Here is a 27,186-nt window from a genome sequence, read left to right as displayed (position 1 = left end):
CAATCCTTTGGCAAAGATAGGACGAAATGAGATGAATAATCATGTACACCTATATGTGCCCTTGGATGGTCTTGGGAGCCAGTTTGGTGTAGTGGTTAAGTGTGCGGACTCTTATCTGGGAGAACTGGGTTTGATTCCCCCACTCCTGCGCTTGCAGCTGCAGGAACGGCCTTGGGTCAGCCATAGCTCTTGCAAGAGTTGCCCTTGAAAGGGCAGCTTCTGTCAGAGCTCTCTCAGCCCCACCCATTTTGCAAAAATTAAAGACACAGTAGGGCAATTGGCTTAACACCCACCTCACAGGGCGTCTGTTGTGGAGGAAGGAGATAAAGGAGACTCTGGGCGTTTTCCCACATAGCTTACCTCGGAGCGATGTCCCTCTTCACTGCGCAGCGTCTGCGCGGATTTCGCACCAACTGCTCCGCATAACCAGGAAGAGCCGTGGCTTTTGTGTCGCAGATGTAAACTGGTTTTTAGCGGTTTACATCTGCGACGCAAAAGCCGTGGCTCTTCCTGGTTATGCAGAGCAGTTGGTGCAAAATCCGCGCAGACGCTGCGCGGTGAAGAGGGACGTCGCTCCGAGGGAAGGTATGTGGGAAAACGCTCTCTGATTCAGAGAGAATCTCTGAAGATCATAAAATCTGTGGTCTTCAGTATTCTTCTTCTAACTTTGAAGGGGACCAGAAGAGGACACCATGAGGCTACCAATCCCAACGTGAGAAATTCCTGGAGATTTGGGGGCTGTCCCTACGGATGGGGTAATCTGGGGAGAGATGTCACCCAGAAGCGATAGTATACCATAGAGTTTGACCTCCAAGACTGCCACTTTCCCCAAGGAACTGGTCCCTGTCGTCTGCAGATCAATTATAATTCCAGGAGCACCTGAGTCCCCCCACCCCTGGAAGTTGGCAAGCCTTGTCAGCTACTCAATGAAAGGTGCTCAGGGCTCAGCCATTCTACCCTTTAAAAAAAGGAACGGAAGGGTTTTCACACTCACTCGCACGGCTTCCGGCATATTTGCAAGCATTCGTGTTCGTGCCTGGCAAACTGGTCATACTCTAGGTAAAAGCAGTGACCTGAGGGAAGAAGAAAGAACGTGGTCAGGAGAAGGCAACGGAAAATCTGAGTTTGACTTACAGCCATCCATCCAAGGGGTCAGTCAAGGCTGGCTGTAGACTGTCCGGCACCCTCGGCAATTTTTCCAGGGACTGGGGGCGGGGCATGGTTTTGGGATGATACAATTGTGCACTTTATTTCTATTAGTTTGGCCTGGTGGTTAAGTGCGCGGACTCTTATCTGGGAGAACTGGGTTTGATTTCCCACTCCTCCACTTGCAGCTGCTGGAATGGCCTTGGGTCAGTTATAGCTCTCACAGAGCTGTCCCTGAAAGGGCAGCTTCTGCGGAGAGCTCTCTCAGCCCCATCCACCTCACGGGGTGTCTGTTGTGGGAGAGGAAGGGAAAGGAGACTGTGAGCCGCTCTGAGACTCTGAAATTGGGCACGGGGGGGGGGGGGGCAGGGTATAAATCCAATGTCGTCTTCTCCTTCTTATTACAACATTGTAATATATATAATGAAATAATTATACAACTCACAGCCCAGCTGCTAACAAGCCATGGACCAGTACTGGTCCACAGCTTGGAGGTTGGGCACCCCTGCCCTAAAGGTGTGGGGGCCCATAGGCCAGCGACTCCTCGGCCTAATGGTTAATCCAGCTTTGCTCAGCAGCCAAGTCAGATGGCCCCACATGCTTGCAGTCATCTGCGCCCTTACCCCAGCCTGGGTTGTTCTTGTAATTGCAGTACTTCGCCCCAGTTTTAGGCAACGGGTAGTAATAGTATCCACAGCCGCAGCGCTTAATCATCAACTGCTGGAAGCAGGAATGCAGACAGGCCTGTGAAGGGGAGGGAGGGGGGGGGGAAATGGAACTGTTAGTAAGCCTCTTGTCCTTGTGGCTAGTGGGCAGAGGCCGGGGCTTAGCAGAACTGCGCCTGAGAGTCACATCGACGATAGCCGAAGGGACGAGGGCGAAGAATAAAGGGAGGACTAAGAATAAAGGGAGGCCACAAGGAAGGCCGAGTGCAGAAGAATAGATGCTTTCGAGTTCTGGAGAAGACTCTTGAGAGTCCCTTGGACTGCAAGAAGATCCAATCAGTCAGTCCTAAGGGAAATCAACCCTGACTGTTCCCTGGAAGGTCAGATGCTGAAGCTGAAGCTCAAATACTTTGGCCACCCAATGAGAAGGGAGCCCTCCCTGGAGAAGACCCTGATGCTGGGAAAGACAGAAGGCAAAAGAAGAAGGGGACAGCAAAAGAGGAGATGGCTGGACAGCGTTACTGATGTAACTAACACGAATTTGAACAGACTTTGGAGGATGGTGGAAGACAGGAGGGCCTGGCGTGACTTTGACCATGGGGTCGCAAAGAGTCGGACGTGACTTTGCGACTGAACAACAAAAAGAAAAAGACGTCTGCTCCTTGGGAGAACAGCTATGGCAAACCTGGGCAGTATAATAAAAAGTAGAGATATCACCCTGCCAACAAAAGTCCATATAGGCAAAGCGATGGTATTCCCAGTAGTAATGTATGACTTTGAGAGCTGGACCATAAGAACATAAGAGAAGCCATGTTGGATCAGGCCAACGGCCCATCCAGTCCAACACTCTGTGTCACACAGTGGCAAAAAATTTTATACATACACACACACTGTGGCTAATAGCCACTGATGGACCTCTGCTCCATATTTTTATCTAAACCCCTCTTGAAGATGGCTATATTTGTGGCTGCCACCACCTCCTGTGGCAGTGAATTCCACATGTTAATCACCCTTTGAAAGGCCGAGCGCAGGGCCTGCAAGACTACCCTCTTCCGATTGGCCTTCACTGATTAAGAGGGAAACCGTTAAAGAACTCGCCATCATAAACATAAACGTAATCATAGCACTAGTATATTTTATTAATTTTATTAATTTTAGAATTTTAATCAGAATTTTAATTAAACTGTCGATGTAGTTTTATTTAATATTGTATGACCAATGTATGAAATAATGCTGTTAGCCGCCCTGAGCCTGCCCCGGCGGGGAGGGCGGGATACAAATAAAAATTGTTGTTGTTGTTGTAGAAGAACAGATGTTTCGAGCTGTGGTGCTGGAGAAGACTCTTGAGAGTCCCTTGGACTGCAAGAAGATCAAATCAGACAGTCCTAAGGGAAGTCAACCCTGATTGTGCCCTGGAAGGTCAGATGCTGAGGTTCAACTACTTTGGCCACCAAACGAGAAGGGAGCACTCACTGGAGAAGACCCTGATGCTGGGAAAAACAGAAGGCAAAAGGACAGCGTGGCTGATATAACCAACATGAATTTGAGCAGACTTCGGAGGATGGTGGAAGACAGAGGGGGCCTGGTGTGACTTGGTCCATGGGGTCGCAAAGAGTCGGACTCGACTGTGCGACTGAACAACAACAAGGCAAAAAGGGATAGGAGGGGAAACATTGCATAGGGGTAGGAGGAGGGAGAGACCTGAAGGGAAAAGCCTTGGAAGAAGAGCAGAAGTGGTGCATAGCAGGGTTGTTAACTCAGTTGAGAAATTCCTGGAGATTTTGGGGGGTGGAGCCTGAGGAGGCCGGGATTTGGAGGGGAGGGACTTCAGTGGGGTACAATGCCACAGGGTCCAGTTTTCCATTTTCTCCAGCTGAACTGATCTTTGTCACTGGGGGATCAGTTGTAATCCCAGGCAGGGGTGGAATTCTAGCAGGAGCTCCTTTGCATATTAGGCCACACACCCCTGATGTAGCTAATCCTCCTGAAGCTTACAAAAAAAGAGCCTTGTAAGCTCTTGGAGGATTGGCTACATCAGGGGTGTGTGGCCTAATATGCAAAGGAGCTCCTGCTAGAATTCCACCCCTGATCCCAGGAGATCTCCAGCCATCACCTAGCGGTTTGGTCAAAGTTGGAAGGATTACAACATTTAAAGAATATAAGTTGTAATGAGATGCTAAATACTATATAAATAGCGGTTGAGAAATGAAAGGGAAAAGGGTAGAAGAGGAAGTTGTTTTTGTTATTCAGTCGCACAGTTGAGTCTGACTCTTTGCGACCCCATGGACAAAGTCATGGCAGGCTTCCACCATCTTCCGAAGTCTGCTCAAATTCGTAGTTGTTATATCAGTAACGCTGTCCAGCCATCTCCTCTTTTGCTGTCCCCTTCTTCTTTGCCTTCTGTCTTTCCTAGCATCAGGGTCTTCTCCAGTGAGTGCTCCCTTCTCATTGGGTGGCCAAAGTATCTGAGCTTCAGCTTCAGCATCTGACCTTCCAGGGAACAGACTGGTTTGATTTCCTTTAGGACTGACGGATTGAGGAAAAGAAGGACTAAGGAAGAAGAGCTGAGGGAAAATGTCCCTTTGGGCCCAGGAACAGGCCCGTAGCTATGGCGGGGCCCCTGGGGTCGTGGCTCCCTGACTTTCTGCCAAGGCCCCCCTTCAACTTCCCAAGCAGCCTGAGTCAGGAATAGGAGTAGGTCTGAAGGAAGCAGAATTGGAAGAACTGAGGGAAGTTAGAGTAAAATTAGGAAGGGAAAGTAACTAGGCATCATAGTTAGGCCAAGGAACACTGGAATCCAGATCTATGGGGCAATGCTAAGAAGGCAAAGGGGAGGACTGAACTGGAAAGAACCAATTTATAACTGTTGTTCTTCCGGGAGTAGGGGGAGGAGGTATAAAAATGAGCAGAGCAGCTTGGCGAGCAGACCTTCTCCCTGGCATGTACCTGCAGTGTATAATTGCTCTCGTAGAAGAGTGTGACGTTCACGTTCTTTCCGTCTTTTGTACAGTCACCATAACTTCCATCTAAGCGAGTTACCTTGGCCTGTGGAGTCATAGAAAGAGAAGAGAGTATCACCAGGTGGTTTAGACCGGAGACACTGGAGTTTTGTACAGTTCAAGATAACATTATGAAACAAGTTACAACAGGGCTACATCTCATTCTGCTCACCTAAGGTTGCCAACTCTGGAGTGGCAAATTCCTGGAGATTTGGGGGTGGAGCCTGGGAAGGGGTTATTATACCATAGAGTATGCTCTTGGAAGTGGCCATTTTCCTATAGGGAACTGATCTCTGTAGTTCAGGGAGACTTTGAGGTCCCAACTGAAGTCTAGCGACCTGCTCTCACCCTCTTAACAGTCACACAGCAGGAGAAATAATGCTAGTCTTCTTAGATAGCACGAGGCCCCCAACAGCCAACGGCACATCCTTGTAGCCCCTCCTCAAAAGACAGAATCAGTGCAGTATTTAGGCTTCTGTGAATTGTAGCTTCATTGGTTATGGTTTGCATCATGCGCAGTTTTCTGTGCAGTTATTTACACCTATATAATGTCATGATTTCTTGATGTATATTAAAAAGGTGTGTGTTTTGTGGGGAATGTTCCTTGCACAAAACCAGAACACAGCACAAAAGCAAATGATCGCAGTTTCCGTTTGCAGAAGCAAGAAGCCAGGCCTTGAATTCAGCAGGAGCTCACAGGAGCGCAGCTCCTGAACCTTTCTGAGGGCTCCCCCTCCTCCTCCCCACTTACCTATCTTGTCTATTGAATAGTAGGTGCAGCTGCATAACAATCTCTAGGGCAGCCAGCCAGCCACCAGGAACTTTGCCACACACCCAGCAGCCCTCATTAACCCCAGGAGAAGCCCGTGCCATCCTTTCTCCACTTCTTATGTAATTTTGAGTGGCGGGTGGTTTGCTGGCCTTTTGACTGTGCCGGGGGGGGGGGGCGGCCAAGGAGAGCCCCAGGTGAGTGAGGCCTGCTTGGGATGGCTGGATCTCTAGCCAGCCTAAGCAGGCCTCACGCACCCAGGGCTCTCCTTTCTTGCGTCAGGTTGCTTTTGGTTGGTGGGGGGGCATATGCTAATGAGTTATGCTAATGAGCTCAACCACCTATTTGTCTAAAAAATGACCCCTGTAAGAAGCAAAATTGGAATGAGGTCAGGAGGGGGCTGAAAACAGATGAAAACAGCAGATGAGATGAAAACAGGGGTGAGAAATTTGCCCTCCTTGTCCCCTGCTCTCTGCCAGCTTTCTTTCTGCTCCGAGAAGCCGTTTTCTGAGACAGGAAGGCCCACCTGGTTGATTCCGATGGTGGAGTCGATCCCCGGCCTAACGTCGAACGCTTCGTGCTCCAGGAACGGCGACTGGTTGTGCTTGTGGATCATAACTTTCACCCCCGCCTTGGTGGACAGCAGCGGGATGTGATCCTTTTGCTCGACCTTCAGAATGAGGGACAGGCCTGGTAGCAAAAGGGAGCAGGGGTGGGGAGGGGGAGAAGAACAGGAGCGCGGGTTCACACCGGTTCAATACGAGCAGGAAGTTACATCAGCTTGTGGCGCAGGCCACTTCCTCCCAGCTGTCCCCCTGCAGATCCTGATATGTAGAAGACTTCCTGCTTACGTGGATGCCCCAACATAATAGCCAGCAACAGCTAGGGTTGCCAAGTCCAATTCAAGAAATATCTGGGGACTTTGGGGGTGGAGCCAGGAGACATTGGGGCGGAGCCAAGATCAAGGCTGTGACAAGCATAATTGAACTCCAAGGGAGTTCTGGCCATCACATTTAAAGGGACTGCACATCTTTTTAATGCCTTCCTTCCATAGGAAATAATGAAGGATAGGGGCACGTTCTTTTGGGGCTCATAGAATTGGACCCCCTGGTCCAGTCTTTTTGAAACTTGGGAGGTATTTTGGGGAGAGGTACTAGATGCTATACTGAAAATTTGGTGCCTCTATCTCAAAAAACAGCCCCCCAGAGCCCCCGATACCTGCAGATCAATTCCCCATCATTCCCTATGGGAATCGTTCATGGAGGTGCATGACGGCTATGGGGGTGGGGCTTCCCCCGCTGGCCAGCTGGCTGGGGGAGGGGGGAAGCCTGTAAAATCGGGGGATCCCCCTCTGGGACCTGGGGATTGGGAAGCCTAGCAACAGCAAAGGTAACAATAAAGAACCTGGAGGGGGGAGGGGGGGGTTGCATCACTTGTGTCATTCCTAACCACAACATTAGAGGTGCCCGTGGGAGCTAGAGACACTGGCCTAGTATTATTTATTTATTTATTACATTAAATTTCTATCCCGCCCTCTCCGCAAGCGGACTCAGGGCGGCTAACGACATTCATTTCACAGGTTAAAACCAATAAAAAACCGCAATAAAACCTATTTACAATTTTAATTTAAAAAAAAAAAACACACACAAACATTTCATGGTGCTGTATCGCTACAGTATACAATACAAGCGGGTTCTTCTTTCCAGACGGTGATCACCTAGCACCCTATATAATGTCAGGTGGCAGCTCTTATCCCGGTTAGATATCAAAGGCCTGTCGAAACAATTCGGTCTTGCAGGCCCTGCGGAAAGTGGAAAGATCCCGCAGGGCCCTTATGGCCTCCGGGAGAGCATTCCACAATTCTGGTGCTGCCACCGAGAAGGCCCTAGCTTGCGTTGAACGTAACCTAGCCTCCTTTGGTCCAGGGATGGACAATAGATTTTTTTGTCCCTGAACGCAGTGCTCTCTGGGGATTATGTGGAGAAAGGCGGTCCCGCAGATAGACAGGTAAAGGGCTTTAAAGGTCAATAGACCATAAAGGGCTTTAAAGGTCAATACCAACACCTTGAAGCGGACTCGGAACACAATAGGTAGCCAGTGCAGCTCTTTCGGCACTGGCTGAATGTGCTCCCATCGAAGGAGCCTCATTAACAGCCGCACTGCAACGTTCTGCACTAGCTGGAGTTTCCGAGTCAGCGTCACTGGTAGCCCCATGTAGAGAGCATTACAGTGATCTATTCTTGAGGTGACCGTAGCATGGATCACCATTGCTAAGTCGACGTGCTCCAGGAAAGGGGCCAACTGCCTCGCCAGATAAGGACTGGAAGACTGGAATTCAAATCCTCACTCTGCCATGGTACTTACATCCTGCCAACCTCATAGGGTTGTTGTTAGGCTAAAACAGGTGGGAAAACCAGATGCACCGCCCTGAGCTCCTCATGGGCATAACACAGGCAGCGCTGGCAACTGCTGTCCCTCGAGGTACATACCGTAAGGTATCCCAGGCTTTGACGCTTTCCAGTCTTCTTCCGTCCCATTACTGTTAAAAGTGAAGCAGCTTCCATAAATGGCATGATGGAAATGTGTGCAGTCCCTGTAACCAGAAGTCAGCCAAAGGAGAAAGAGGGAAGGAAAAGATGGAAGAACATGAAATCAAAACGAGGCACATGAGCAAAACATCAGTATTCTGACGGTTTCCTGAAGGTACTTAGATCTGGGACGAAAAAATCTATTAGCGATCCCCGGGTCGAGGGAGGCCAGATTAAAGTCCACCAGAGAGAGGGCCTTCTCGATCGTTGCCCCCAATTGCTGGAAGAAGTTAGGGCCTTGCGGGACCTCATCCAGTTCCGCAAGGCCTGTAAGACAACCGTATTCCGGCCGGCCTTTAATTAACAAGGAAAGACTGATATGGTGTGACCGATACATCTAATATATACCGAACGCCATCTAAAGCAAGAAAACATCAAATATGATTAGCATGAGACTGTTTTAATTGTTCTTAATTGTCTTTAACTGTTTAATTTGCTTTGCTTAACTATTTAATTGTTCAATCGTTATGATTTTACTGGTTGTGAGCCGCCCTGAGCCTGCTTCGGTGGGGAGGGCAGGATATAAATCCAGTAAACCTTAAACCATATCTTGGGTTTATTCTAGTAGGCAGCCGTGTTGGTCTGGAATAGTAGGACAAAATAGGAGTCTATTGCACCTTTAAGACCAACTTAGTTTTATTCAGAACGTAAGCTTTCGTGTTCATGCGCACTTCTTCAGATGAGGAATGAGGTACAGTAAGCAGAGCCACACATACCACTATTCCAAACTCCACCAGCTATGTGTGGCTCTGTACCTCATTCCTCGTCTGAAGAAGTATGCATGCACACAAAAGCTTACGTTCTGAATAAAACTAAGTTGGTCTTAAATGTGCAATAGACTCCTATTGGGTTTATTCTGTCCACTGAGATGGAAATACTCTGACTGATTCCCCACTAGGCTTGTTCTGGCATCAGAGCTCCCCCCCACCCCGACACTTCCATCCGATTTCGCACAAACTGTCCTGGGGCAGCGTCTCGCCCCGCCTCTTTCCTGTGGCAAGCAGAAACTAGTTTTCAGAGAATCTTGCTTACCACGGGAAAGAGGCAAAGCAAGTCACAGCCCCAGGACAGTTTGTGCAAAATCAGACAGAAGTGTCGAGCAGGGGGGGGAGAGCGCCGATGCCGGAACAAGCCTAGCGGGGAGTCGGTCTCTGATTTATTTTTACAAACCACCTTGAGTGACAGGTGAGGCAGAATAACAGTGTTTAAGATTAAAGCAGTAGACAAGTGCACCTTTAAGTCCAACTAAGTTTTATTCAGAATGTAAGCTTTCGTATGCTCTTATGCAGACTTCGTCAGACAAAATGGGAATGGAAGCAGCAATCATTAATATAAGTGGGCAGTGTAGAATCATGGGAATGTTTTTAGCAGATTAAAAGAATCGCCAATAGGGATCTGTGTTTGTTAGTGTCAGGACAAAACAGGGCTGAAAAAACACTGGAGGGTGATAAAAAGCAGACTGCTGTTGAAGGTGCAAAGTGCCATAAATCTAAGTAACATTCTGGCTTTGTTAGTTTAAATAGAGGGCATGGTTTCTCAAGAGATCATAACATCCATTATAGTTTGCCATTAAGAAAAAAAAAGGAAGACATTAAAATACAGTGGAGGATGGGTTGGTATATGTAATAAGACAAGCAGCCAATATCCCCCATTTGAGTTTGTCAATACAAAAAAACCCCAAAAAACAAAAACAAAAAACCCAAATATTCTGATGCACTGTTCTAAAAGAGAAATAATATGATAGCCATTAGAAAAACAGGGTGCATTAAAGTATAGTGGGTTAGTATATGTTTGAGATTGAGGTCGTGATCTGAGGCTCACCTTTAGAGGTGAGGCGAGGAGGCTGATGGGAATGTGCTGACGGATAGCACCCCAATTCTGTGATACATCAAAACAGCAGCTTGTTGGGCTCCTAACTTTTTTTTTTTTTTATCTTTCAGGGACCAAGTTAAAACTATTTTATTCTTTCGAGTTTTCTGACTTGAAACAACATGAGGGGTTTTTATCAAGGATATTACTGAGATTCTTCTTGTTCAAACTCCCCCTTAGATTCTGGAGTTCTGGATCACTGGGTCTCATTTCCTCTGTCGTTCTGAATGTTGTCTAAATGCTCTACATGTGCGGTTCACCATCTCAGTTAGTTCCTTTTGTTTATTTGTATCGTTCCCCCTTATGTTGCTAATGCACTACAAGATTATGCACAGGACAGAGAAGGTAGAGAAAGAAGTACTTTTCTCCCTTTGTCACAATACGAGAACTTGTGGGCACTCGATGAAATTAATGAGCAGTAGGTTTAGAACACATAAATGGAAGTACTTCTTTACCCAAAGAGTCGTGAACACATGAAGAAGAAGAGGACTGCAGATTTATACCCTGCCCTTCTCTCTGAATCAGAGACTCAGAGCAGCTCACAATCTCCTATATCTTCCTCCCCCACAACAGACAAACGCCCTGTGAGGTGGGTGGGCCTGAGAGAGCTCTCACAGCAGCTACCATTTCAAGAACAACTCTTGCGAAAGCCATAGCTAACCCAAGGCCATTCCGGCAGGTGCAAGTGGAGGAGTGGGGAATCAAACCCGGTTCTCCCAGATAAGAGTCCGCACACTTCACCACTACACCAAACTGGAATTCACTGCTGCAGGAAGTAGTGGTGGCTACAAGCATAGACAGTTTCAAGAGGAAATTGGAAAAACATCTGGAGCAGAGGTTTGTGAGTAGCTGTGAGCCACCAGGTATAGATGAAATACTCAGGCTGGGGCAGTGATGCTCGGTAGTCTTACTGCTTGGGGGGGGGGGCGTACAACAGTGGGAGGGCTTCTGGTGTCCTGGCCCCATTGATGGACCTCGTGATGGCACCTGGGTTCTGGCCACTGTGTGACACAGATCATTGGCCTGGATGGGCCATTGGTCTGATCCAACATGGCTTCTTTTATGTTCTTCTGTCTGCTCTGATCTTCATTCGCTTGTTATGTGCGAGTGCAACCAAAATAGTTCTTTGCGCAGTGTTTCGTTGATGTACATTCTTGCTCATTGGTAAAACATTGCGCAAAAAGAAACTTTGATGCAATCCTGCATATAACCACATCAAGACTGCTTGTTTGCAGCGTTTTGACAATATAATAACATTTATAACATTTTATTTATTTATATCCCGCCCTCCCCGCCGAATATGCTCCAAACATTTTGGTGGCGGCAGACCTGAAGGAAGGAAAGATACGCACGAATGAGAAATGCGGAAACCTGCGCACGATCAAACTCCAGAATGAATTTTAGAAAGTTCCCTCAAACGAGTTAGAGAGGAGGGGCACAATTAATTTCCAGAACTACATTAATTTCTCTTGCGCTTTTGGCAAATGGCAACACCATCTTATCACACGGTCTGTTCCCCAGTGGCTGGTGGTTCTGTCGTGCATGTTCTTTTAACCTGATAGTGTTATTTTGGGTCAAAAGCTGCCTTGAAGGTTTTGCAAATGATCCCAGAGCCTGAGTGCCCACTGCGGCCTGCAGGCACCTTCTCCAAAGCCCCTTTTACTAAGCTGCGGGGGAGAGGCAGAGAGAGGCAAACTTAGCAACGATGCCAGCAGCAGCCGTTTAACCGGTCGAGTAGGGTAAACAGCAGCTCAGTCGCTGGCTGTACGTGCAGGCTGGAAGGGCTGCAAGCAGGGGGGAGCGCGTGATGGGGGAGCGGCCAGGGGCCCATAGGCTAGTGCCTACTTGGCCTAATTGTTAATCCAGCTCTGGCTGAGTTTGCCATAAGTCAGCTGCAACTTGACAACACTTTACACAAACACATACATTCGTTGTAGGATTTGGTGTGTGCCCCGTTCTATTGCATTTCTTTTGTGCCATTCGAATGCCATTTATATACCGCCAAATGTATACTCCTCTGCATATTAGGCCACGCCCCCCCGATGTAGCCAATCCTCCAAGAGCTTACAGAGCTCTTAGTACAGGATCTGTAAGCTCCAGGAGGATTGGCTACATCAGGGGGCGTGGCCTAATATGCAGAGGAGCTCCTGCTAGAAAAAGAGCCCATATGCCACAATTGAATAAAGACCAGGACTTTTTTTGTAGCAAGAACTCCTTTGCATATTAGGCCACACACCCCTGATGAAGCCGATTCTCCAAGAGCTTACAGGGCTCTTAGTACAGGACCTACTGTAAGCTCTTGGAGGATTGGCTATATCAGGGGTGTGTGGCCTAATATGCAAAGGAGTTCCTGCTACAACAAATGCCCCGAGAAAGACTCGATGTTAGACAACAGAATCGGGTGTGAAAACAAAAGCAATCCTCGAAAGAGACGAACGAATCCAAAACTGGAATCTTCTGCACCGAACCGGCAAGGATGAGAAATTCAGAATATTCCCAAATCCCCTATTAAATACCATTCAAACCTGGCTACTGTTTTTATGTTTCCTCGAAAAAGAACAGAACGGATCAAAGGGCCTTGTGAACTCCACCTCTGGAGATTGCAAAGTACACAAAATTAGGTGTTGCTAACGGCTTGGGCAAACATTTGTTCTATCTTTATCTCCCAAAGTTCTGTGGTTAGGATTCCTTGGCTTCTTGTCTGGGTAGCGTGGCTGATTACCCACCGCCTTGGCTGCACCAAAAGAACATCTGGTACGGTCACACCATGTCCTCGGTAGGGCAGATAGAGCCGGAAGGAGGGATGGCAAGAAGCCACACGGGAGCGCGGCGATTAAACGCCACGCACTGCAAACTGTGTCTGAGCCACATTTAATCAGATGGGTTATGCAACAGCCAGAAGCCTTGTAGGCGAAAAGTCTTGCAGATATTGGGCTATGGGATGTCCACTTCTGGCTTGGATCTGGGGAACTACTGGAATTATAGTTCATCTCCCTAGTACAGAGATCAGTTCCTCTAATGGAAATGGCTGCTTTGGAGGGCAGACTCTATGGCACCGTACCCCACTGAGGTCCCTGCCCTTCCGAGGCTCCACCCCCCAAATCTCTAGGATTTTCCCCACATGGATTTGACAACTCCACCCCCATTCTCCACCAAAGGCCAGGGGGGAACTGGCAACCCTAATTGCGATCGAAGGGAGACGATGCATTTTCCGGTGGTGCAAGACTCTTCTTTCTTTCAGAGTGAGAGCAGAAAGCGTGGCTTGCACTCTGATTCAGCGTTAGGATATCATCATACAACCAGGCCTCGGATTCAGCGGGAGCTCGCAGGAGTGCAGCTCCTGAACCTATCTGACGGTCCCCCCTCTTCTTCCCCACCTACCTTGTCCATTGAATAGGAGGTGCAGCTGCATAACAATCCCTGGATGAGGAGAGCGGGCAGCCAGCCAGCCACCAGGGGCTTTGCCACACCCCCAGCAGCCCTCGTTAACCCCTGGAGAAGCCCGCTCCACCCTTTCTCCACTTCTTATGTGATTTTGGGTGGCGGGTGACTTGCTGGCCTTTTGACTGGGGATGGCGGCCCGGGAGAGCTCACCCGGGGCTCTCCTTTCTTGCATCAGGTTGCTTTTGGCTGGAGGGGGGGGGGGGAGCATATGCTAATGAGTTATGCTAATGAGCTCCGCCACCTATTTTTCTACAAAAAGACCCTTGCATACAACTAACTGGCTGTCAGTCCTTATGTTGAGGGATGAGTGGAGCTTACCTCCAGACTACAGAGATCAGCTCCTCTGGAGAAAACTGCTGCTTTGGATGGTACACTCTACGGCAGGGGTGGCCAACGGTAGCTCTCCAGATGTTTTTTTGCCTACAACTCCCATCAGCCCCAGCCGGCATGGCCAATGGCTGGGGTTGATGGGAGTTGTAGGCGAAAAAACATCTGGAGAGCTACCGTTGGCCACCCCTGCTCTATGGTGCTGCACTCTGCTGAAGTCCCTTCCTTCCCCAAATCTGGCCTTTTCCAGGCTCCACCCCACCCCCAAATCTCCAGGAATTTCTCAACTTGAAGCTGGCTAACCTAGTAGATCCCCCCCAATTGGGGACTAAAGATTGACTGTGGGGCCAAAGGGACTGAACCGGCAAAGACTCTCCATTTTGATTTTGCTGGAAACAGGGAGACGATTACAGTAGAGCACAGTTGGGGAGGCAAGAGTTGCACAGCCGTTCCTGAGGAGAAGCTGATTGCCGCTCTTGCTGCATGCAGCCCGCAGGTGGTAGAAGCTGAAGGCGTTGTGCCGGATTGCAAAAGGCTATCGGTCGATTCAGCCAACGAAACCGCAATTACGGGGAATTCATCCGCCTGCTTTCACCTCCCTGTGGCCTGCACACCTTCCCGCACCGTTTTGTAATGTACCTGCGATGCCCCCAGGGCAACACTCCTGGGCAAGAGTAAGGAGAGGTTATTTAACCAGGTGTGGGCAGGTTTGCACTCGTTTTATCAGATTGTTCCCAACTGGCTGCCGTGCTGAATGCAAAGTGAGCCGGCGAGGGCTGGGTGGTGCTGGGAGTGCCTCCGGCCTGCCCTTTACCTCAGGAGACACAGGGACCGGGTGGGACAGACAGCCATCCTAGAGAATTTCCCCTTGGACAGCCTCCGTTGATCCCAGTGGGAGGAAAATCCACCAACACCCTTGGGTGTTGCTCGAGTAATCCGCTCTGCTCCAGAGGGACTACAGAGGGACACAGGTGGTGGTGCACGCCTATGGGCCAGGTGAAGCGAAGAGCATCAGCAATGGTGGTTTGAGCAGAGGGGCTGGAGCGGCACATGCACCGCGTGTGGCTATTTACGTCCCACTTTCCTCCTCACAGCTGGGATAGAAACAGGGCACTTTTTCTAGCAGGAGCTCCTCTGCATATTAGGCCACGTCCCCCCAATGTAGCCAGTCCTCCTGGAATTTACAGTAGGCCCTGTACTAAGAGCCCTCTAAGCTCTTGGAGGATTGGCTACATCAGGGGGGCGTGGCCTAAAATGCAGAGGAGCTCCTGCTAGAAAAAGAACCCTGGATAGAAATGACCTAGAACCTCATTCTCCCTTTCCCCCATTCTCTGTTCTCTCACAACACCAGCGCAGTGAGGTAGGTCAGGCGGAGAGTTTGGGCTGGGCCCCAGGTCAGCCAGTGAGCTTCCATGGCAGAAGTTGGGATTCGAACTCTTTTGCTCAGGGCCCTAACCTGCAACTTTGGCTGACCGCTGCATCACATGAGCTCCCGAGTGGACAATCCTAAGAACAGTTTCCTCAGAGAGAGCCTCCCCTGAGTGGAATTCTCAGCAGGCCTGCTTTCAAGTCGCTGTCTTGGTCTGGTGAGGTGCATGTTCAAATGCCTCCTCAGCTATGAAGCTCGCCAAACAACTATCAGTTATCCTTATGTCAGAATTTACCTCACAGGTTTAAGAACATAAGAGAAGTCATGTTGGATCAGGCCAGTGGCCCATCCAGTCCAACACTCTGTGTCACATAAGAACATAAGAGAAGTCATGTTGGATCAGGCCAGTGGCCCATCCAGTCCAACACTCTGCGTCACATAAGAACATAAGAGAAGCCATGTTGGATCAGGCCAGTGGCCCATCCAGTCCAACACTCTGTGTCACATAAGAACATAAGAGAAGCCATGTTGGATCAGGCCAGTGGCCCATCCAGTCCAACACTCTGCGTCACATAAGAACATAAGAGAAGCCATGTTGGATCAGGCCAGTGGCCCATCCAGTCCAACACTCTGCGTCACATAAGAACATAAGAGAAGCCATGTTGGATCAGGCCAATGGCCCATCCAGTCCAACACTCTGCGTCACATAAGAACATAAGAGAAGCCATGTTGGATCAGGCCAGTGGCCCATCCAGTCCAACACTCTGCGTCACATAAGAACATAAGAGAAGCCATGTTGGATCAGGCCAGTGGCCCATCCAGTCCAACACTCTGTGTCACACAGTGGCCAAAAAACCCAGGTGCCTTCAGAAGGTCCACCAGTGGCACCAGGACACCAGAAGCCCTCTCACTGTTGCCCCCCACAAGCACCAAGGTTTGTTGTGTAGAGAAAAGGAGGGGAAGAGGGCACCCCAGTTTTTTTCCGGAGAACGGTGGGATACAAATGCAATAGAGCAGGCCAGCTGAGAGAGAGTTCCCAGTATGAAAAGGACTTCAAAGGAGCCCAGATTGCCTTTTAAAAACCTTTCATAGCCTCATGATTATTGCAATGGTTCATTCAAATTTTTCAACGGTTGCTCTAGAGAAGGCAATCAGCTGCCACCAGCAAGAAATAGAACACTCTGCTTTATCTAACCAATCTGGGATTGTGTAGCCAGTGTGAAGGCATCATAGTTCCATGATGTCAAGTGGGAGAGCGATCCTCCTTGGAAACCTTATTCAGTCTCTCTTGTGGCTGAGATTTCGCTGGGGCTCACAGTCTATATTCACAGCCATCAGGGCTAGAGAAGGAAGGGAGGGAGGATGGAAGGAAGGAAGGAAGGAAGGAAGGAAGGAAGGAAGGAAGGAAGGAAGGAAGGAAGGAAGGAAGGAAGGAAGGGAGGGAGGGAGGGAGGGAGGGAGGGGGGAGGGGAGGGAGGAAAGGAAGGAAGGAAGGAGTGGGGAGGGAGGAAAGGAAGGAAGGAAGGAAGGAAGGAAGGAAGGAAGGAAGGAAGGAAGGAAGGAAGGGAGGGAGGAGGAGGGGGGAGGGAGGAAAGGAAGGGAGGAAGGAAGGAAGGAAGGAAGGAAGGAAGGAAGGGAGGGAGGGAGGGAGGGAGGGAGGAAGGGAGGGAGGGAGGGGGGAGGGGAGGGAGGAAAGGAAGGAAGGAAGGAAGGAAGGAAGGAAGGAAGGAAGGAAGGAGTGGGGAGGGAGGAAAGGAAGGAAGGAAGGAAGGAAGGAAGGAAGGGAGGGAGGAGGAGGGGGGAGGGAGGAAAGGAAGGGAGGAAGGAAGGAAGGAGGGAGGAGGGAGGGAAGGAAGGAGGGAGGCAGGGAAGGAAGGAAGGAAGGGAGGGAGGGAGGGAGGGGGGAGGGAGGGAGGAAAGGAAGGAAGGAGGGGAGGGAGGGAGGGAGGAGGGGGGAGGGAGGGAGGGAGGAAAGGAAGGAAGGAAGGGAGGGAGGAGGGGGGAGGGAGGGAGGAAAGGAAGGGAGGAAGGAAGGAAGGAGGGGGGAGGGAGGGAAGGAAGGAGGGAGGCAGGGAAGGAAGGAAGGAAGGAAGGAAGGAAGGAAGGAAGGAAGGAAGGAAGGAAGGAAGGAAGGAAGGAAGGAAGGAAGGAAGGAAGGAAGCTTTCAGAATTGATATTGGCATCTCAATTCTGACATGAACGAGAACATGCATTTGTAAGGTATTTTCACTAACATAGCAAACTGGCACATCATATCCAAGAGTGGGTTACCTGGGTGGGCAGGGCTGCTGATTGTACCGGCAAGAGTAAACCAAGTCTTGGGTGCCCCGAAGGCAATGCTTATCATCGGAAACGATGATAGGCGGGATCTGAGACATGATATTAATGTAGTGAAAACGGTACCATTCCTGGAGGGCGTCAACGCTGGATAAATATGCTTTTTTGAAGCAATTTTTGCCTGTTCCGTTGCACTGAGGGGGGGAGAGAAGAGAAGACAGATATTAAGCGATTGTAATACACAGTTGGGTCCAGATCTGCAGTTCACATGCAGCTCCTCTCCCCACTGCCTCCGCCCCCATATTTCTGAGTCACATTTGCATGTAGGTAAAACTCCATTTTAAAAGTTTCAAAGGGTAACTGAGCTGGGAAGAAGAAGAAGAAGACCGCAGATTTATACCCCGCCCTTCTCTCTGAATCAGAATCTCAGAGCGGCTTACAATCCCCTTTATCTTCCTCCCCCACAACAGACACCCTGTGAGGTGGGTGGGGCTGAGAGAACTCCGACAGAAGCTGCCCTTTCAAGGACAACTCTGTGACAGCTATGGCTGACCCAAGGCCATGCCAGCAGGTGCAAGTGGAGGAGTGGGGAAACAAACCCGGTTCTCCCAGATAAGAGTCCGCACACTTAACCACTACACCACATTTTCCCCACTGTCTGCAGTAGAATGGGAGTCCACTAGCACCGTGGAGACCGATAAGAGTTTCAGGGTAATAATAATCAATAATTATCCTATGACATTGTGTGTAGTATAGCCAGGAGATCCTAAGACTGCTGGGCAGTCAGAAGTTCTAGCTCTTTTACTGTTATGCACCAATAGGCGGTGAGCTAGAGTTGTCTTTTTAAGGCAAGAGACGTTTCAGAGGTGGGTTGCCATTCTCCGCCTGTGTCACAGCCCTGGTATTCCTTGGTGGTCACCCTTCCAAATACTAACCAAGGCTGACCCTGCTTAGCTGCTGAGATCTGATGGGATCGGGGTTAGCCTGAGCTACCCAGGTCAGGGCAGTTTCAGGGTATAAACTTACAAGAGCAGGGATGGAATTCTAGCAGGAGCTCCTTTGCATATTAGGCCACACACCCCTGATGTAGCCAGCCAATCCTCCAAGAGCTTTGTAAGCTCTTGAAGGATTGGCTAATTCTAGCAGGAGCTCCTATTAGGACACACACCCCTGATGTAGCCAGCCAATCCTCTGAGAGCCTTGTAAGCTCTTGAAGGAATGGCTACTTCAGGGGTGTGTGGCCTAATAGGCAAAGGAGCTCCTGCTAGAATTCTGCCCCTGTTCAAGAGACAAAGTTACTGACTGCCAAAGTAAGCCTGAACTCTCAAAAGCTTATGGTGAGCCATTTGGTGTAGTGGTTAAGTGCGCGGACTCTTATCTGGCAGAACCTGGTTTGATTCCCCATTCCTCCACTTGCTGGAATGGCCTTGGGTCAGCCATAGCTCTCACAGGAGTTGCCCTTGAAAGGGCAGCTTCTGTCAGAGCTCTCTCAGCCCCACCCACCTCACAGGATGTCTGTTGTGCGACGGGGGGAAGGTAAAGGAGATTGTGACCACTCTGAGACTCTGAGATTCAGAGTATAGAGCGGGATATAAATCCAATATCTTCTTCTTATGCCCTGAAACTCTTTCTGGCGTCTAAGGTCTTCCTAGACACCAATCTAACTATTTTGCTCCATGAAAAAGCCTTGATATATAGCTCTATCGAGATTTCTTCTAGTGTGCTGTTTTTCTGGTGTGAAGGAGTTCTTAGGCCCCTCAGAAAATAGTCACTATTATACATTCAATTGTGTCGATGTTCCATTTCTCACAGTATTTTTATCTGATGTGCACACCGGTCAAGTAGAGGAGATGCAAACGATAAGAATCCCGCTGAAGGCTGTAGCAGACTGCGTATGATCCCATTTTGGAATGGTCAGAATGTTCCTGCTTAGACCGGAGTTAAGGGGAAGCAGAATAGCAAAAGGGAAAGATTTTGGAACAACAAAGGAGTGGGGCTTGCAGACCTCCGATCACCCTTATGCAGAACAGACTGTATTTATGTATTATATTCGATTTATAACCCGCCCTTTCCCGAATGGGCTCTGAGCGGGTAACAACAATCCATAATACAAAGTTAAAATCAGATCCAGATAATAAAACAATAAAGGTAAAGGTAGTCCCCAGTCGTTTCCGACTCTGGGGTGACGTCGCATCACGACGTTTTCATGGCAGACTTTTTTACGGGGTGGTTTGCCATTGCCTTCCCCAGTCACCTACACTTTCCCCCCAGCAAGCTGGGGACTCGTTTGACCGACCTCGGAAGGATGGAAGGCTTAGTCAACCTTGAGCTGGCTACCTGAACCCAGCTTCTGCTGGGATCAAACTCAGGTCGTGAGCAGAGAGCTCGGACTGCAGTACTGCAGCTTTACCACTCTGTAGAACAGTCGAAAAACAAACTCTAATTCTGCAGTTGGTGGTATCAATTGCCTCCATTTCAGACTGCCAGTGGGGGCTTCCAGTTTTGAGTGCTCGTCTGCTAATAAATAAATAACAGCCCACAAATAAGAAACTAAGCCAATTGTGGACAGAGTTCTATCATTGCTTTCGTCACCTGTGCTAGTTTTCTCCTTGCAGGGAGAGGTTTTCTTTTTCCCTTGGGAAGTGTTCCAAGATGTTCTTCCTTCTTCAACCATGTAGTGGTACAGTTCATTCCACTACCCCCAGGACTATACCAGCTTCTCCTGTTACAATTGTAGTCCAGACCCCAAACAACGCACTGTGTTCACATCAGATTTTACTTTATGCTATATATCGGTGGCAGCTTAACAAAAACCCTGAACATTTTCACACAGCGCTTAGGCTCTAAGATCAGCCTGTTAAAAAGGCACAACTGTGCTGGACAGAATGTTCATTTGCATTACAAATGCCACTCTGCTTTCTCTTCTGCATGCTCAGCAAATAGCTATGAACATAGGCCAGAGAAGGTGAGGCTCAAAGAAGATATAAATCCAAGTGTAGAAGTGTTCCAAGTTTGGATTTCAAAGAATTCTTCTATACTTTGGATTCCAAGATACCACAGGACATTAGCCATCGGACAAGATCCATGTCCTTTGTTCTTAAGATTCAAGGGGAAGTTTTCCTAGTTTCCTCTTAATTTCTGAAAGTTTTCCTAAAGAATGTCTCCCCTGGGGAACTCTCTTTCACCAGAGAGTTTCAAAAGGCAAAACCTGAACATTTTAAAACAAGGTTTTGGAAGAGGGTCAGTGTGGTGTGGTAGATTCAGATCCCTTTTCACCCATGGAGTGTGTGCAAAGCATTTCATATTAACTTGTTAATTACCTAAAATAAATATGTAAGCCAGGGGTGTCAAACTCATTTGTTATGGGGCCAGATCTAATAATAATAATAATAATAATAATAATAAAATTTTATTTATATCCCGCCCTCCCCCGCCGAAGCAGGCTCAGGGCGGCTAACAACTTCCATAAACAAACAATACAGTGGATAAAAACATTAGATTAACATTTTTAAAAACCAGTCAATACTTAATTAAAACATTACTAAATCTGACAGTAACATTGTTGTTTTGACGCTATCCCTGTCAGTTGACAAAATAATAACAAAGGTCCCTGAACCGATCTGACATTTATCTGACATGGGATGCAGGAAAATGGGTAAAGAAAGCTCTGGCTCTTTTCTTCCTTCCCCAGGGGACTGAGGGGGGGGGGGAGGAGCCTCAGCCAATAGAAGGAAGAGAGACTTGGCTCAATAGCTCTGCTGTGCGATTGAGAAAGCCTGGCAAAGCAAGCTGTGATGGAGAAGGACGCAAAAGAGAGGGAGAAGGAAGCAGATAACAGCCATTTGCTTGGGGGCCTGATAGAAGCCCTCACGAGGCCTGATTTGGCTCCTGGGCCGCATGTTTGACATCCCTGGTGTAAGCTACAGTAACATTGTTATTCCCAGGGCTTTTTTTGTAGCAGGAACTCCTTTGCATATTAAGCTGGAGCTTACAGTAGGCCCTGTACCAAGAGCCCTGTAAGCTCTTGGAGGATTGGCTACATCAGGGGTGTGTGGCCTAATATGCCAAAGGAGTTCCTGCTACAAAAAAAGCCCTGGTTATTCCCATAATGCTGATGGTGGGGATGAGGGTCAATGAGAGCAGTTTGCCTAAGACCACCTACTGAGTTCAAAGGTCAGAACCGCCAATGCTTTTCATTCCCTCTTTAACGTAGCAAGGAGTCAATGCGAAACATAACAGACTTCCGAAACGTTCAACTTACCAGCTGGAAACCCACTTTTGCGTGGTTTCTACCGAACTTCAACAGCCCAAAGTCTTTACTTAGATCGAAGCCGGAGATGTTGACCTTGCTCAACTTATCGTTCAGCCAATCCTCTGACTTCAGATCATCTTCCAGTACGCTCTTTGGAATTTCAAAGCCGTATACTTTAAAGAAAGTATCGTTCGTTAAAAAATCCAGCTCGGCCATCTTCTCACGGACAGCGTCGACCCTGGAAAATGACAGAAATGGCAAAGGGGTTTGAGTGCCAAAATACCCAACTGATCTTGTATCACTGTTATAGCCTCCCCTCGGCCATCTGATCCTTGATTAGCTGAGATCATCTATATGATGAGCCCAGGAAGAAGAAGAAGACTGCAGATTTATACCCCGGCCTTCTCTCTGAATCAGAGACTCAGAACAGCTTACACGCTCCTATACCTTCTCCCCCCACAACAGGCACCCTGTGAGGTGGGTGGGGCTGAGGGAGCTCTCACAGCAGCTGCCCTTTCAAGGACAGCTCTGCGAGAGCTATGGCTGACTCCAGGCCATTCCAGCAGCTGCAAGTGGAGGGGTGGGGGAATCAAACCTGGTTCTCCCAGAGAAGAGTCCGCACACTTCACCACTACACCAAGCTAAAGGTACAGCGATCAGAAGCAAAAACGTGGCCAAAGCCGTAGCAGATACAACTACTAACAGCAAATGAAAGGACTTTAAAGAAGTGAACATTCTCGTTTTATGGCAATTCAAGCTGTATTTGAGCTGAAAGTTGGAACAGGAAAACATCTGGCCCAGTCCTGCTGCCTTCAGATGTCCCTTAGAACACATGCATCGGCCATTTTCAGCAGTAGAGCCTTCCTTCCCAGTAGAAATGCACTAATGTGCGATTTATTGTTTCTTTTAATTTTATTGTTCCTTTTCATTTTGATTCGTTTTCGTCCTAAGTATTTTCATCCTCTTAAATTCCTTTTAAAAGGTAAAGGTCGTCCCCTGTGCAAACACCAGCCATTTCCGACTCTGGGGTGATGTTGTATCACAACGTTTTCACGGCAGACTTTTTTACAGGGTGGTTTACCATTGCCTTCCCCAGTCATCTACACTTCCCCCCCAGCAAGCTGGGGACTCATTTGACCGATCTTGGAAGGATGGGCTGAATCAACCTTGAGTCAGCTACCTGAACCCAGCTTCCATCGGGATTGAACTCAGGTTGTGAGCAGAGAGCTCGGACTGCAGTACTGCAGCTTTACCACTTTGTGCCACGGGGCACTCCTTTAAAATCCTTTGGATCTTTCTTTATTGACTTCTGACAGGACCTTTTTAACACGGTAAATTCACCCTGGGGAGAATCCATGTCAGCAACTGAAATTTTCAGATGAAAACGGGATGTTCACAAAACGCACCCCTGTACAATGTTCCATCCCTGTACATCCTTTCCAATCAGGGCCTATGTAGAAGAAAAGCAGTTTTTATGCCTCACTTTTCTCTACCTTAAAGAGTCTCAAAGTGGCTTACAATCCCCTTCCCTCCCTCTCCCAACACTCTGAAGGGTAGGTGGGGCTGAAAGAGCTCTGAGAGGAACTATGTCTGGCTCAAAGTCACCCAGCAGGTTTCACGTGGAGGAGTGGGGAATCAAACTGGGTTCCCCAGATTAGAGAGAGTCTTCCGCTCTTAACCGCTACAGCACACTGGCTCTCAAGCTGGTATACATCTATCCTGGCATTCCAGGTCTTCCCTAGCTCCGTTCACGGATGGTTTCTAAGTCCTTTCAACCGGAAAATGGACTCTTGGCCATAAGCTAGCAAGCTGAACAGTAAATCTGATCTTATCTACCTGTAGGGATTCAGGTTGCAGATGGTAATGGCAGGGAACATCTTTGGTTCTGAGTGAACAGAGATGGTCATGATGACAGGGTAGCTCCAGTAGTTGCTGAAGATGGAACCGAACTGCCAATACAACATGGCGAAGCTGGAGAGCAAGAGAAGAGCCCAGAAGGCCGTCTTCATCTTGTTACGGCTCGAGCAAACCAGACGGACGGTGCCATGGATGGTGGTGTTCGAGCAAAAGAACTCAAACAGGTCTTTGAAGGAACCGTAGAACTCGATAAGGGCCTCCTCTCGCTCTTCTTTTTGCTTGTCCACTTTTTCTTTCGCCACTATCGGCTCCATTCTCGACACCTGAAAGAGATTTCAGGGCATTCTGAATGAGGGTGCGTTTATACAGTCGACACCTGTAGCATTGTGTGCCCGGGAATGGGAGAGCTAGCTTGCTGGACCGGACTGTGAGTCAGCGGTTCTGCTAGTCTGGCGCTCTACGGCTGGTCAGGTGACTCTGGGAGCAAGGCATTGATATAATGGACATGCCCCTTGTTTATCCCCACCTACTAACCATCAGGGAGCCATTTCAGGCGTGCCACAGAAGCAGTGGGAGCTGTAGCAAATTGTACATTCACAACCCACACTTCCAATTCTTATCCCAGTGTGAGGAAAGAATGCATCTTTTCCCGTGGGAGACGTAAATGAACTTGAATGAGGTCCGGAGCACAGTGGGAGGGAACACAATCTTTTGTGTTTCAGCCCACACTTTTTGTACGTCAGCGTTCAAGACTGTGATATAATGTCTCATTCAGGGGTTTTTTTTTTGTAACAGAAGCTCCTTTGCATATTAGGCCACGCCCCTTGATGCAGCCAATCCTCCTGGAGCTTACAGTAGGCCCTGTATGAAGAGCCCTGTAAGCTCTTGTAAGATTGGCTATATCAGAGGGGTGTGGCCTAATATGCAAAGGAGTTCCTGCTGCAAAACAAAAGCCCTGGACTCATTCATTTTTCACATTTATCTCCCACCTTTCCTCTGAGGATGCTAGTGTGACATAGATGAAAGGGGGGGCCTGCCAGTTTCTAGGTGGTAACTGGAGATCTCCCAGAATTAACCTCCAGGTTACAGAGATCAGTTCCCTTGGAGAAAATGGCTGCTTTGGAGGGTGGACACTATGACATTATACCCCACTGAGGCCTCTTCCATCTGCAGTTATGCAAGGCAGGTGCAATAAAATCACCTACTCTAAAAGGCTATGCTCATGGCCTTTAATCGAGGTTGAATCTGTAGAACATATGTTCTTCAGTTGCCCATACTCTAGGGCAGGGGTGGCCAAACCGTGGCTCGGGAACCACATGTGGCTCTTCCACACACGTTGTGTGGCTCCCGAAGCCTCCACCACCCCATTGGCCAGCTTGGAGAAGGCATTTCTCTCTTTAAATCACTTCTCCAAACCAAGTCAGCCAGCAGCTTGCAGAATGCATTTAAAGTTAAAGTTGCTTTCTTTCTACTTCTCTCCCTTTGTCTTGTCAACCTCAAGCATCTGGCATTCATGTCTTGTGGCTCTCAAACATCGGACATTTATTCTACGTGGCTCTTACGTTAAGCAAATTCGGCCAACCCTGCTCTGAGAAGACTCGTTTTAGAATTATTACCCCATTAGTTGATAGGTTACCTGGCTATATTAATACAAAGCAAGACTGCATTGGCTCTTATCTAATAAGAATCCAGAAATTACGCACGGTGTTGCTTGAGTTTTGTGCATTAATTCTGAGACTGCGGGATTTGGATTTTAAAAGTTCTTAAATTTAGATCCTTATTTTTGTATACGATGTCTGTTTTTTACTTTTTTAATATTATGCTTACACTGTATCCTGGCCTCGAGACGGTAATAAACTATAAACTAAACTACCCCACTGAGATCCCTCCTCTTCCCAAACTCCGCCCTCCCCTGCCCCCCCCCCCCAAAAAAAATCTCCAGGAATTTCCCAACCCAGAGCCAGCAAAACTCGTTATTCCCCAGGGCTTTTTTTTGTAGCAGGAGCTCCTTTGCCTATTAGGCCACCCACCCCTGTTACAGCCAATCCTCCAAGAGCTTACAGGGCTCTTATTCCAGGGCCTTTTTTTGTAGCAGGAGCTCCTTTGCCTATTAGGCCACCCACCCCTGTTGCAGCCAATCCTCCAAGAGTTTACAGGGCTCTTATTCCAGGGCCTGCTGTAAGCTCTTGGAGCCTTGCCTACATCAGGGGTGTCTGGCCTAGTATGCAAAGGAGTTCCTGCTACAAAAAAAGCCCTGTCCCTAGTTATAATCTCTATTACCCAGTTGACTGCCCAAGAAGCTCAGGACAGTGAACACGGCTCCAAAGAACCTTAAATGGAATAAAGAGCTTTGATTCACACAAGGCCTTTTTTGTGGCAGGAACTCATTTGCATATTAGGCCACACACCCTGATGTAGCCAACGCTCCTGGAGCTGACAGTAGGCCCTGCACTAAGAGCCCTGTAAGCTCCAGGAGGATTGGCTACATCTGCGGGGCGTGTGGCCTAATATGCAAAGGAGTTTCTGCTACCAAAAAAAGCCCTTGTTATCCCGAATTGTCCTTATAAAAACTCAGTAAAGTTAGAAAGGCTGAGCAACTGGGGTCACCCATTGAGTATGTGGCAGAACAGAAACGTCCATCCAGGCTTCCTACGTCCGGCTAAATAAATAAATAACCCATTTGCTGTTCTGGCTCTCGACACGTGGAAGTTTCTCATAACCTCATGATGCATGGCCATTCCCACAGTGACCCTTCATTAACACGTCCAATTGCTTTTCAAGCCACCGAAGCCAGTGAATTTACCCTGCGTTCACGAGGAAGCAGCACTGGCTTCTGAATAAGCAAATTAGCTATCATTATAATGGGTGGAGTGTGTGCGTGTGCGAAGGGAGCACATGTGTATTACCAAGATCCCCAGGGAGGATTCAGTGCACATCCACTAGAAATGGGATATCCAAATGAACATATGAACATATGAAGCTGCCTTCTACTGAATCGCACCCTCGGTCCATCAAAGTCACTCAGTATTGTCTATTCAGACTGGCAGCGGCTCTCCAGGGTCTCGAGCTGAGGTTTTTCTTGCCTACTCGCCTGGACCCTTTTTAGTTGGAGATGCCGGGGATTGAACCCGGGACCTTCTGCTTACTAAGCAGATGCTCTTCCACTGAGCCACCGTCCCTCCCAATGCAGTCCACTAACCGTGCATCCTTTGTGGGACCCCTATCGATGAAGGTCCGTCCACCTGCTCTTAGAGCTTCGAAGGAAAATTTTCCGCATTTAACTTTTTCTCTGGATGGCAACCATCCACATACACGTGAGACAGCAATGTGGGCGCACATGGAGAGAACACTAGAGTGTGTGGTGCAGCCTGTCGTTGACAATCCCAGCCATTCTGAATCAAGCCCACCCTTTCATCCCCATTGCCCCATTCTGGGTTCTGTTTCATGATCACACAAGGTGATGGTGGTAGCAAGTGCCATCAAGTTGTGACTGATTTAACCTTAATGACCCTGCAGGGTTTTCAAGGTATGAGATGGACAGAGATGGTTCACCATTGCCAGGGGTAGAATTCTAGCAGGAGCTCCTTTGCCTATTAGGCCACACACCCCTGATGTAGCCAATCC

General features: G+C 48.5%; 1 protein-coding gene and 1 non-coding gene across 2 annotated transcripts in view; both read right to left on the bottom strand.

The window, feature by feature from the left end:
- The window catches only part of SCNN1D (sodium channel epithelial 1 subunit delta), a 31,854-nt gene extending 7,978 nt beyond the window's left edge, over positions 1 to 23,876 (bottom strand). The window contains exons 1-8 of the mRNA XM_060259598.1: positions 23,542 to 23,876; positions 21,715 to 21,943; positions 17,448 to 17,647; positions 8,069 to 8,172; positions 6,106 to 6,269; positions 4,758 to 4,856; positions 1,770 to 1,890; positions 995 to 1,073 (exon numbers count right to left, since the gene is read on the bottom strand). Of these exons, the coding sequence (XP_060115581.1) occupies positions 995 to 1,073; positions 1,770 to 1,890; positions 4,758 to 4,856; positions 6,106 to 6,269; positions 8,069 to 8,172; positions 17,448 to 17,647; positions 21,715 to 21,943; positions 23,542 to 23,876 (1,331 nt within the window). The remainder of the gene's footprint in view (positions 1 to 994; positions 1,074 to 1,769; positions 1,891 to 4,757; positions 4,857 to 6,105; positions 6,270 to 8,068; positions 8,173 to 17,447; positions 17,648 to 21,714; positions 21,944 to 23,541) is intronic.
- A 2,793-nt stretch (positions 23,877 to 26,669) lies between these two features.
- TRNAT-AGU (transfer RNA threonine (anticodon AGU)) lies at positions 26,670 to 26,736 on the bottom strand. The gene has a single exon. It is a non-coding gene; the product is annotated as a tRNA-Thr (tRNA).
- Between the last annotated feature and the right edge of the window lie 450 nt (positions 26,737 to 27,186).

Source organism: Heteronotia binoei, chromosome 18, assembly GCF_032191835.1.
Source record: "Heteronotia binoei isolate CCM8104 ecotype False Entrance Well chromosome 18, APGP_CSIRO_Hbin_v1, whole genome shotgun sequence".
In the NCBI taxonomy this organism is placed as follows: domain Eukaryota; kingdom Metazoa; phylum Chordata; class Lepidosauria; order Squamata; family Gekkonidae; genus Heteronotia; species Heteronotia binoei.
This window is presented reverse-complemented; position numbering and strand designations above follow the sequence as displayed.